The sequence below is a fragment of the Triturus cristatus genome, chromosome 7, assembly GCF_964204655.1.
Source record: "Triturus cristatus chromosome 7, aTriCri1.1, whole genome shotgun sequence".
NCBI classification, from domain to species: Eukaryota; Metazoa; Chordata; class Amphibia; order Caudata; family Salamandridae; genus Triturus; species Triturus cristatus.
The window spans coordinates 623,293,360-623,305,783 of NC_140590.1; the positions used below are offsets into that span (position 1 = coordinate 623,293,360).

At 44.0% G+C, this 12,424-nt stretch overlaps 2 protein-coding genes across 2 annotated transcripts in view; both read right to left on the reverse strand.

Annotated features, from left to right (window-relative positions):
- The window catches only part of LOC146810225 (zinc finger MYM-type protein 1-like), a 58,707-nt gene extending 53,721 nt beyond the window's left edge, over window positions 1-4,986 (reverse strand). The window contains exon 1 of the mRNA XM_085620367.1: window positions 2,581-4,986. Coding sequence (XP_085476493.1) covers window positions 2,872-4,986 — 2,115 coding nt within the window. The 3' untranslated portion in view covers window positions 2,581-2,871. The remainder of the gene's footprint in view (window positions 1-2,580) is intronic.
- The window catches only part of TEFM (transcription elongation factor, mitochondrial), a 359,138-nt gene that overhangs the window by 283,504 nt on the left and 63,210 nt on the right, over window positions 1-12,424 (reverse strand). Inside the window, exon 3 of the mRNA XM_085617197.1 lies at window positions 5,329-5,455. The gene's annotated coding sequence lies outside the window, so the exon portion shown is untranslated. The remainder of the gene's footprint in view (window positions 1-5,328; window positions 5,456-12,424) is intronic.

The window sequence follows — 12,424 nt, forward strand, 5'->3', positions numbered from 1 at the left end:
AACAACAATACATAAAGGAAATTTATGGTGGATACTAGTCTGGAAGGATGATATAGATTCTGAGGTAGCTAAGGTAGGGTGTTGAGAAGGTGAGGAGAGTAGAGGCACAGTTTTCCCCGAGGTAATGATGCTCCAATGTATTTAGAGGGGGAGGGTTGGAGCAAATAGACCAGTCAGATTTTTTAAGGGGGAGGGTTTAGATATTTGTTGAAGAGAAGATGTTTCAGTTTCTTAAAGTGAGGAAATGAATGATTGTTTTGTAAATCCTGAGGCAGTGATTTCCAGATTTTGGGAGCGTTCCCGGGGGAAGGAGCAGGTGCAAGGTTTCTCTTTCTTAAATTTTGGCGGTATCAAGAGTAGATTGTTGGAGCTTCAAAGAAATCTCTTTTGATTTCTTTTGATTAGCAATACCTCAAAAATCAAATTGCTCAAAAACATCACTTGTTGCAAGGGAATGCAAAAAGAACAATTGATGGACAAAATGTTGAACAATGTCAAACATTCACCCTAGTACAGAGATCTGAGCCTAAATCCATGTTTTTTTTAGCTCCCCATGTGATTCCAGTTTAAACCCAGCCATATGAAAATCAGTCTTGACCCTGCTTCCAATGCGAACAGCCCATCCCAGGCTGCTAGGCCAGGTCCTCCCTGGACCAGAAACAAGCATCCTAGGACCGGTTTCGAGGATTCACTCCTCATCAGTCAGGCTAGCGTGTCTCCAGTGGCACGGAGAGCACGGGACCCACGTCTGGGCATACCCATCCCACTCGTGGTGACAAATGCAAATAGAACAATTGATGGACAAAACGTTGATCAATGTCAAACATTCACCCCAGTAGAGAGATCTGGGTGTAAACCAATAGTTTTTTTGCTCCCTATGCCATTCCAGTTTAAACCTAGCCATATGCAAATCAGTCTTGACCCTGCTCCCATGTCGACTGGGTTTTCTGTGTAGAGAGTTTTGTGGGTTAAGCAAGCAGTTTTGAGTATAGCTCTAGCCTCGATTGGTAGCCAGTTGAGTTTCTTTAGAGTGGAAGTGATGTGTTCATAGTGACTCTAGTACCCAACACTAGTCTAGTTGCTGCATGGAGTATGGCTTTCAAAGGGGCTTTTAGGCACCCATAATCATTGCATTACCATAGTCTGGCTTGGGGAGGACTAAAGATTGCACCACAGTTTTTAGGTCTTCGACAGGGCTGAAGGGTTTGGACTTTTTAAGGTGTTTCAGCACGTAGAAGGCACTTTTAGCAGATGTATTACTATGCTCTTTCATTCTCAGTTGTCTGTCAAGTGTAATCCCCAGAGATTTGACAGAGTTGGAAATGGATAGTGTCGGAATGCGTACTTAGGTTAGCATCCCACTTGCCTCTATGCTTGTCTCTGAGTGTGGGATGTTGTACCTGTGGAACATGAAACTGATGCACTTGTTTTCATCATGCTGGAATGTAGGTATTTGAAAGGAAGGACATTATAAGAGGCGCTGAGCAGAGGCAAGTGTGGTGGCTGAGGTGTATCTTTGGAACCTAAATAAATGCTGTTGGATTCACACCTTCTGTGCCCTGGACTTTTTTTCATTGGCGATGACTTGGAGTGGATAACCCTGCCAGGAGCACTTCAACTCACAGTCTTCAATGAACCATATTCTGCCTTGGACGTTGGAATTACAAGCCTGGACTTCTAAGAATCAGTGCTCAGGTTTGCTCAAGACTCTACTGGGTGTGTGTTTGGCCCTGTATCTAGCTGAGACCTCTACCCTACTTAAAGGACGCTTTGATGTGGTAACTGGTTTTGGGAGTTTATGGTGGAGTTAATGTGCACTAATCTGGAAATACCCTCCTTTGTTTGGGACGCAGGGAGATAGTGTTTGTATTGGATCTTTATTCCCGTTGCTGTGTTGCAAGCAGGGGCGGTGGGTGAGATTTTAAAGTGGTGGGGCGCAAACGAATTAGCATACAGCACCGTAGCGAGCGAGCGCAGCGAGCGATCCCGAACCCCAAAAGGGGGGTTTGTGGGGGTTACCCCCCCCCAAGAAAATTTTGAAAAAAAATAAGAAAAATCGTGCATTTTCAAGCAAATTTGAGAAAGCAGGAAGGTTAATAAAGCAATTGTGAAAGTGCAGTTATTACATTAATAGATGGCATAACATAGGTAGCTGCTTATTCAGTATTTCCACAGAGCTTCATACATTCTGTCCTATTATGCTCAGGTGCTGAATTCAGACTATAAGACTCATGGAAATCTCAGCTCTAAGAGTAGAAGAAGTTGCACAGCAGTGTAATGGTTGCCAGGCTCGTTCCGCAGGAGAGTCAGGAACTTGAAGAAAAGTCCACAGTCTTCCCCTACGGCCTTCCGATTCTATTAGACTCTAGAGTAACGAATGGCACGCAAGGGGAAAACAGGGAAACAAAACAAGGAAAGGCGGGGGAAGAAAAACAGTCTTACAACATACTGAATATTAGACTCTAGAGTAACGAATGGCAAGCAAGGGGAAAACAGGGAAACAAAACAAGGAAAGGCGGGGGAAGAAAAACAGTCTTACAATATACTGAATATAAAAGAGGCAGCGCAATGCGCTGTTACCGTGATTCTGGTTGAGCTGAACTTTGTACACACACTTCACATAGGTCCACGCAAGTACCCCAAATATAAATGGTATAAAGGTTTTCGCAATTTGCCAAGGGGAAAGGTTTGATAGGCAACACAAGCAACGAATCGTTCACCCTGCGGGAGACAGGTCCGGCCAGTGAACAAAGGTGAGCAAATCTGTGTAGTCTCCAAATAGAACAAACACTACAAAACTTTTAAAAACAGAGATAACAATGCATTTCTTACCTCAATCAGAATTTTTTGTATTCAAACAAGTAGCAGCATTCACTTTTTGTATATGAAATCCGCACGTCTGTCTTTCAGTGTAGCAAACTTGTCAATTACTTTCATGTTGAAGTCCGGTATCTTTTGGACTAGCTTGCTCTCTACAGATAGCATCGCCAAAGCATTTAGTCTTTCCTCTAGCATGGTGTTCCTGAGGAATGTCTTTATGCGCTTTAAGGCTGAATAACATCGTTCAGCTTCTACTGATGTCATTGGAGTCGTAATCACAATTTTTAGTAAAGTCACTGTCTCTGTAAGTGAGTTTTCCATATGCAGTTTATGAATTAAACTCAGCAAAGTCAAGGCGCTTGTGGCCTTCCGGTACACAGGCATTCCGTAGAGTACAGTTAACTCAGTTCTCAGCTGCTCTTTTTTGAGCATAGGATATGCTTCCACAGCCTGATTCAGAGCACGCTCAGGGAAGGATTCATCATATTGTGCAAACTCTTTACTTTGCAATAAAGTCGCACTCACCAAATGTTTTGTGAACGAAAAACGTTCTTTCGCCTGCACAATTACAATGTCACATATCTCCTTTCCAATTCGAACCAGAGAGGTGATGTTTTGTCTGCGGTTTGCAAAAACAGAATGCTCCGGCAGTTTGCTCTCTAAATCTTCAACCCCATCTCTCACTTTCATAATCTGTTGTACAAATGCAGATGTATTGGCTTTCACAGAGACAGTATCTAGGTCTTTTCTTTGCAACTGATCGTATAACACATCAACAGGAATCATTATGTCATGAAATAAAAACAGTAAGAACTGAAACTCTTTGTCTTGTAGTGTTCTAATAAAGCCATGGGCTTCATTCTGACTTGTGTGATCAAAGTCTGCTCTGGATGCTATGGCGACAAAACATTTCTCAAGGCCCTCCCTCTGTTCAAAGATTAAGTTGACTGTACGAATGTGAAAGTTCCAACGAGTTGAGGATCCCCTTGGTACGCTTTTGTCCACAATCTCATGAAGGGCTTCTGTTCTTTTGGGGGAACGTGTGAAGAATGCTGCTATGCCTCCGATATCCTGAAAGAAAACTCGTGTGTCTCTGATCTTTGATACCGCCTGTTGCATAATAAGATTGAGTTGGTGGGCGTAACAGTGCACAAAATGAGCATTAGGGTACACATCTCGAATTCTCTTCTGAACTCCACTAAGGCTCCCACTCATTACGGATGCACCGTCATAGCTTTGTGCGGTAAGCTTTTGTTTTTGAGGCAGGTCCGGGAAAATTAAGTCCAGTTGACACAGTATTGCTTCAGTGATGGTTGCTGCACTAGAGTCACTTAAATGCGTGAAGCCATAAAATCTTTCCACAATGTTTCTGTCACTGTCAAGGTACCGAAACACTAACACGGACTGTGTTTGAGTGGACACATCAGTGGTGTCATCAGCCTGAATAGCCACAAAGTCTGTGTTTCGCAACTCTTGCACAATATGGCTTCTTATAATTTCGAGCATACAGTCAAGGAGTTCATTTTGTATTGTATTAGAGGTGCCCTTAAAGACTGTAGCATGTGCTAAATGTCTTTCCAAATCCTGGTCTATGGTTGACATTAAATCCACTAGGCCTCGGAAGATCCCAGGTTTTGAGGAAGTTTCTGATTCGTCATGGCCTCGCAATGCCAGTTCGAAAGCACCACAGAAACGAATGCAATCAATGATCTTGGATAGATTTTGTCTGTTCTTATCAACAGCTTCATTGTGTTTTTGAATGGATTTGCGATACGCATCATTTATCTGCTGCTCAATTGGTGCGTCTTCCCCCAACATTCCCAGTCTTGTCAGGTTTTCCAGATGATTTCTTGTGAGCGCATGCTTCTTTATTTTTTCAGCGATGTGCTTCAGGTCGACCATTCCTTGCCGTGTCCAAGAAAAGTCACCGCCAAACAGCAAGCAGGGGAAGCAGAACAGAGAATTGCGTATAGGGCAGCCTGTAAGCCAATCAGCTTTTGTGTACCAGGCATTTGAGAATGTACGTTTTGACATTTTTCCTCTGTCCTGGGTAGTTTGCTGTAGGTTTATTTCAGGCTGATGAGGTCCCAATTGTTTTAACTTCAGTTTTTGTTCAAGTGGCCGTGACTGGAATGACTTTGTAATCAGCTCTTGTACTGTATTCATGATGGGGTGTCGGGTGTTGCTGGCCTTACCAATATATATATATATATATATATATATATATATATATATTAAAGAAACCTGTCAATAATCAAAGTACAACGTATAAGGTGCAGTGCAATAATATCAAATTTCAGTATAAATACATTATACATATATCTTGTGCATTATCCTAATACATCTCAAATGACTGCTAAAAATAGAGCCGTACTGCCTCCTGCCTCTCTGTGCCATAGTGGTTGCTGGAGGCACTGAAAGACACTGCTTGAGGGCCTTGAGAGTGACCACATGACATACATAGCTCTAACTACGATGTAAAAAAATATATAGCATCAGTTGCCTTACCTTTAACACTGGTGTTTGCTGGGTTGTAGCCGGGGTCGGGTGAGAGAGCAGCAAAGGAGGTTGGGGTCCTCTTGTTGTTTGCTGGAAAATTGCCCCAAAATGCGGTAATGTTTCAGGTTGTCAGGTGCTGAAAATGAAAAGATAACAATTTATTTTTGAAACAGTAGGGTAATGAAACAAAGACTGTGGGGAAAAAACATAACGCTCCAATTTTTTCCTTGCAGTTTGCATCCAGCTCTTAGATGACAGTTAATAGCTGTCTGTTGTATGTTAGGATTTTAACTTAGAAACTGCAATTAACAAAAGGATCTCTCTGCACAGGGCTCATTTAATACATTGATTAAACTACTGCAGCGCCCAATTGTTTTTGTCTTAACTTCTCCCTCAGACATCACCTGGAGAAGAGTGCACTTGTTTCCAGAAGACTATGTTAGAGCAGACAGTTTAATCGAGGCCTCAACATTTGAGCACTGTCAGAATTCCCGCTCAAATGATAAATGATTCTATAATGCAACAGTCTACTGCCGGGGCTGAATTATATTAGCCATCGTTGCTCAAAGCCCATTTGAAACTTAATTGTGCTGTGATAGTGCTATCCCCCAGTCAGCAGAACAGCAGGTTTATAAAAATCATCTCCTGTGATTGTTAAATGCTTTCCTAATGAAGCTGACGATCACAACATTCCGCAATATAAACGAACGCTTCTGTCAAGATGTCACAAATGCCTGATAGCGGCCCACGCAGTGAGACCCCGCTCGAAGTGGCAGGCACTTTCAGCCCCAGAGTGTCCTCTCCAGTGTCATGGGCAAGAGCAGTGGGGAGTCCCCACTGTTATAAATTGCATTTGTGAGGCGGGGTTTCTTTAATATAATGCACGATAAATGACACGTTTCTGCTGCACACCTGTTCCAATCAAGCGGCCTTTTGCTCTTAACTGCCTTTCAGTTTGATTTCAAGTTTAGCTTTCAGTTTGGTTTATTCACTCACCTACCTTGTCTCCTTATTCCGTCCCACACCTCTCACCGCCCCTTTCCCTTTTCAGAGCCTGCTCATACCCTGCAGCTTCGGCCTCTCCCTGCCCCGAGCTTCAAGTCACATGTTTAGAAAGGTTAGTTTTCTGTCGATTATATCAAGTCTTAAGCAAAACTCTCAGGAGCGCATGTAGTACGTCATAAAAACACATTAACTTCGCTGAAGAAATACCACAGTTAAGAATCAGTTTTGGTCCAGCGAACACAAAACTGAAAAAGCCATGAAATGTGCCAATTACAGTGTGCATGGCAGAATTTACAAAATAACTCATACCCACTGCCATGTTCAGTACTGTCCAGGAATATTTTCTTTAAAAAGCTGCCTACAAACAAAGAGTTTAAAATATAGTGGAGGGATGAGTAATGGTGTGCATTGTATGTTGCACACCATAACTGGTGAATTTCAGGACGTTTTCAGTTTTGTGTTCACTGAACCGTAACTAGGCCAGGGAGAAATTTTAATAATGCTGGCAAAAGTGGTGTGACTGCCAAATGTTGATTTACGCTACATTCCTGACATTACTTGAAATTTCTCATTACACAACTTTATGTAATTTGTGCACTGAAGAGACTTGATAAGTACATTATATTTTGCCAGACATTTTTACCAAAAATGCTTGTGAGGGAAATACCGGCACATCCCATTCCACGCACACATATTTATATATTTATACACTTGCACCAATCAAGAGACAGAGAAAGGGCGAGATGATATAAAACGTTCTAGACATCAGATGAATCTATTGGAGGCTTTGAAAATAAGGAGAAAGTGACTGCCAGGGAAAGAGGTCCCATCACTGCCCTAGAAACAGTTACCAGATTAGAAGGAATGAATTGAGTGCAAAAACCTGCATCCTCTGAGGTCCAGACATCATTCTCATTGTAAGGTCCCTGAAGAGGCAAGTCTGCGTCTGACCCCTAGGTACCAAATATTTAACCTTTGCAGCGGGTGTCATAACTCTGCAGGACGGTCTGTTCTGTGACCTCATCACTACTCTAGAAAAGTGGCTAGGGATAATGGGGAGAGACCCAATCTAGTTAGTAGAGCAAACAAACACACAGAGGAAACAGACAGGGCAACCCTAGTCTTTGTGCTTCTGAAAAGCTGTGTTCTCAGTGTCAATGGGAAATAGGCACATTTTGATTGGTGTCTTGTTTTTTACACCACTTTTTCCCATACATCAAAAGTGTTCCACCAGAATCAGTAACAAAGCAGGCAATTGGACACTGAAAGAGAATGCAGATCCAGGGAGGCTCCAACACAGAAGGGTGTAGAGTCTGGGACATCTAACGTAGTGCAGTTGAAGTGAGTGATGTGTGTTCTGACAGCAGTGAGTGATGTGGACAGTGAGCATGATGTCTGGGATGTGCCTTCCGTGACTGATATGAGCACCGTGAGCGATGTCAATGGAGTGCGGGATGTGATGATGTCATTGATGCATGTGAGGGGTGTGAATGTTGTGAGTACTGTGAGTGATGTGAAATAAGTGAGCGTTGTGAACTATGTGTGTAATTTGAGTGATATAACTTATGAGACTAATGATACTGGAGTGATCGGTGCTGTTGTTGTGACTGATGAGAGCTGTGTGGGAGCTGTGGTACTACACAGTATTCCCACTCTAGTGTCCTGGAGCTGGCTATCAAACGTTTTAACAAGCAAAATACAACTCTCTATTAAAGCGAACACGAGAGTTTCAATTACAATAAATACTTGTTCTTTTCAGCACTTTCCCCAGCATGTAAGGACAGGCATTGATGCCACAGAGAGGCATGATGTCAGCGCCCAAGATCGACCACAAAAGCTTTTTTCTTGTGCTGGGCCAAGTCAAATATTTCTAATGGGACACAGCAAAGTGTTGCAACAAATGGAGCTGACACTTGCAGCAGGACAGATCCCAGCCCTTCGATCTATGCCTAAGTGCGTGTAAATGCCACTTAAACAAAGGTTTTAGCGAAATTCCAGTCAGCAAGTAAACAATAGCTCGGACTCTCATTTTAAATGTGGAAACCAGTGGATTTTTAAATTGTTTGGCCGACTCAAAGAAAAGAACTTCAAATACGTGGAGGGCAGTTTGTGAAAGTTAATTAACATTTCGCAGGGCCACGGCAAGCCCATGTGCAATTAAACTATCAAGGAATGCCTTGTCCCGGGGTTATTATTCATGTTAAATGCATTTAAAAGGTGAGGGAAGGTGAGGTCAGACCCCTTAAGATGGACGCGTTTTGTTGACGTTCTATGCCCATAGCAGGGTGGGCCTTCAAAGACAGATCGAAGATGAAAACACCTGCTGCAACAAAACACATTGGGGATGAAAATGCCTGCAACAATGCACAGTGGGGGTGAAAATGCCTGCAACAAAACACACAGTGGGGATGGATGAAAAGGCCTGCAACAAAACACAGTGGGATGAAAAGGCCTGCAACAAAACACAGTGGGGATGAAAATGCCTGCGACAAAACACAGTGGGGATGAAAATGCCTGCGACAAAACACAGTGGGGATGAAAATGCCTGCGACAAAACACAGTGGGGATGAAAATGCCTGCAACAAAACACAGTGGGCATGAGAATGCCTGCAACAAAAAGTGGGGATGAAAATGCCTGCGACAAAACACAGTGGGGATGAAAATGCCTGCAACAAAGCACAGTGAAGTTTTGCAAGCCATCAAGAGCTGCACATAAACAACTAAAGCAAAGTACCCCTTCGCATCGCCGCATGCAGAAGCTTGTGTGGTCAAGGGACCTAAGGAAAGACGAGTCTGGAGCGTGGCAGCAGGCCCACATCCAGAAGGGCGAGCGTAAAGTAAGCTTCATCCAAGCAGAAGTATTTTCCAATATTTTATTCAGGAACAGTACTACCAGGGCTAGAGCTATTAGTAGTAAACACTCCAACCCTTCTTCAGGAACTGGCTCCAGAGAATTCCACACCACCGCTATGGTTCTGGAACCTTAGAGTGCTGCCTTGAAGAGTGCAAGATACATCCATGGAACATACAATAAAACAATAAGTAAACGTTTTTATATATAATAACACGCAAATACATTACGTGACAGTGAGGCCCGAGAGATACAGGAGGTGAGAAAGTGGGCAAATGTAGGGGATTCAAAGTCTAAGACCAAAGGGGCACATGGGAAGAGCAAGAAACTACCCCTGGACAGTCAAATTCCACTACCTACCTCTGAAGAATGCAACCCACCTTCCCCCCCTGGGGACAGGTATAAGAGGTAAAGAGCTGTATGAGGCAATAAAAGACTTATAATAATATACAGGGTTAACTCCCAGAACTCCACACTCACAAAATCAGAGAATGAGGGGTGCACACACTGAATACAAAATGCCCTGAAGAGTTAGACTAACGAGATAATGTGAAACCTGCGAACAGAGAAAGCTAATATGGAGGGGAGCAGAAAGAGAAAAAGAAATGACAGAAAAGGAGGATACACAATTAAAAGTACTGATTCTTAAAATCATCACTGAACTAATGGCACGGCGGCAGCATAAAGATTAAGGCACTGGATGTATAAAACCACAAAACAGAATTACGAAATGCCTAAACTCATCCTGACATGTTGAAGAATTACCGATCCTACCTGTGTGTGTCCCCCCAGGCGTGAAGAGATGGAGCAGCAGGCCCGATGCTGCAGCGTGTCCACGAGTCACGACCACGAGGCTCAGGCGACGCGCACGAGAGTGAAGTGAACCCGACCGTTACCGGATCCGAGTCATCCGACGCACGCAGCACGCGCTTACCTTACGTCACGCTCGGCATCCAATATGGATTGCCCCTGCTGTGCTGCGCGGTGACCGGCCAATCCTGGCGCAGTGGCGCTGCATGCAGCGCCAGGATTGGCTTGGAGGGCACAGTGACTGCTCGCCCTGTCGCCCTTTTGCTGCCAGCGCTGCCGCCAGCAGGTCCTGCACCCCCCCCCCCCCCCTACTAGCTAATGGGGCCGGCCTGGGTGCGCATGCTCGCCATGCTCGGGCAAGTTGCTGCCCGAAGCATACATGCGGGGGGAAAAAAACCGTTTTTTTAAAGACCTGTCAGGCTGTCAATCATCATTCAAGCCCGCCCCCGCCTGCACACTCCCGATAAAGTCGGGTGCTGCCGGCGCCGCCGGAATAATTTTGGTGCTGCGCAGTAAATAATTTGGTAAAACATTTATTTAAATTATTTAACTGTAGGGCAGCCGCGGGTCCAAGCAGCAGGGCTGGTGGGGCTACGCCCCTACGCCCCAATGGACGCACCGCGGCTGGTTGCAAGCACTGTTTTGAGTCCTCAAATAGGGTGGATTTATATGAATAACGGATGCCCATTTGCCGTTTCCTTGGGGGGAACAAGTGAAGCTGTTCGGTTGAGCTGCGTTCTTTGTACATTCATGTGACAGCACAAGCGAACATTATTTACCTCTGCGTTCACGTGGTGAGTCAGCAGGAGCAAGTATCTGCGTGACATCTGTCTTCTATCATGAGCCCGGTCAACGGTTCATTTTTCGAATTCTCCGCTGCGGCTACTCATCTTCTCTGGGCTCAGGATTTTGCGTCACGACGTGGAAGAACAAGGTCAATCCACTTCGGAAACCGGCCGGACTGTTTATGTTACCATGTCTACCAACAATAGGATTTTGCATTACGACATGGAAGAACAAGCTCAATCCACTTCGGAAGCCATCCAGATTGTTTACTTTACCAAGCCTACTAATGCCATTTTAGGAAGTTGGGAAGCTTTTCATTCAGGTGCACAGCGATTCCAGCTGTACGAGGAGCTCATTGACAGGTTCACTAGTTGTTGTTTCATTCAGTGGGCATTTGTTCTGTGCACAGGGCCCAGTGGCACGCTGTTGTGCCAGAGGCACTCTTGTGGTCTGGCACCACGTGATGACCTTTGACTACCATCATTTTAATTGACTTTGGTATGTTATTTTATCCTAGCCTGAATGTACGATGTCCTGCATATGCCTTGTTTCTCTTGAAGGTTTTGTTCTTGTAATCTTACAGTATTACTGTGGGAGCTGTCACAGTAGAACAGCTTGCCAATAACAGAATGTGTGGGATGGGCATTTGAAGGCATGAGAGAGAGAGAGGTGTGGAATGCACTTTTTGGTCTCGAAGTGTAGTGTTATGAGTAGTGGTGCACAAATCTGCACTGTGTTGTACATTGAGAGATGAAGTATGTGATGCTATAGGCAGTGGTGCACAAATGTGTACTGTGTTGTACATTGAGAGATCAAGTATTCTGAAGTTCTTACTATTGGCTTTGACATGGCCTCATGTCATCCTGAATTCTGACTTTGCCTTGCTTGAGCTTTTCTGCATGCAGAGACAGGCCCCCAGAGTGTTTGCAAGTTGCTTGGGTTAATCACACTCAAGGATTGTTTTGTGAGAGGTCGTTTAATGTACCCTGGAAAGCTTTGGTAAGCTTCATCAAGACAAAGTCTGGAACATGTGAGAATGTAGAGAGGACGTGGGAGCTCCTTCTTGCCATGGAATGCTTGCCTGCAAGCTGGCCAGTTCCAGTAAGTTTCCTTGGCGCAGAGGGGAAGACCCTTGAACCTTCTAGTGTGTTTTGAGACTATAAAGCTGAGGGTTGTTGACAGCCAGCTTGAGAGTTCACTTGTGGAATAGACGTATTGCCACAAGAATCTGGATTTGAGTCCTGATCGAGAGTCCATTACCTGGCTGTAACGGGCTCCCCCAACTTGAGTTGTCAAGGATGTCGAGTGAACGATCAGGTGAGGTGATTTGTTTCTGACTAGTGCCATTGTGATGCAAGGTTCCAGTGGCTGTGGTCACTTGAGGTGTTTTCTTTGTGATGTGTGAGCGACTCAGAGTGCACATCCAAAGTAATCATTCGATGCATTTAGTGTATAAATATCTTTCTGATCTCTTGCAGGACCTCCCATAATATTTGCTTGAGTTTTATCTCATTATTTGCTGCTTGTATTTCATATTATTATCCATGCATTTAACTGTTGCATTTAGCAAGTGTGTTAATATTGCTTGCTTATAAATATAAATATATCTATATACATTTGAATGTGGTTCATTTGACATCTGGGAAAGCATTT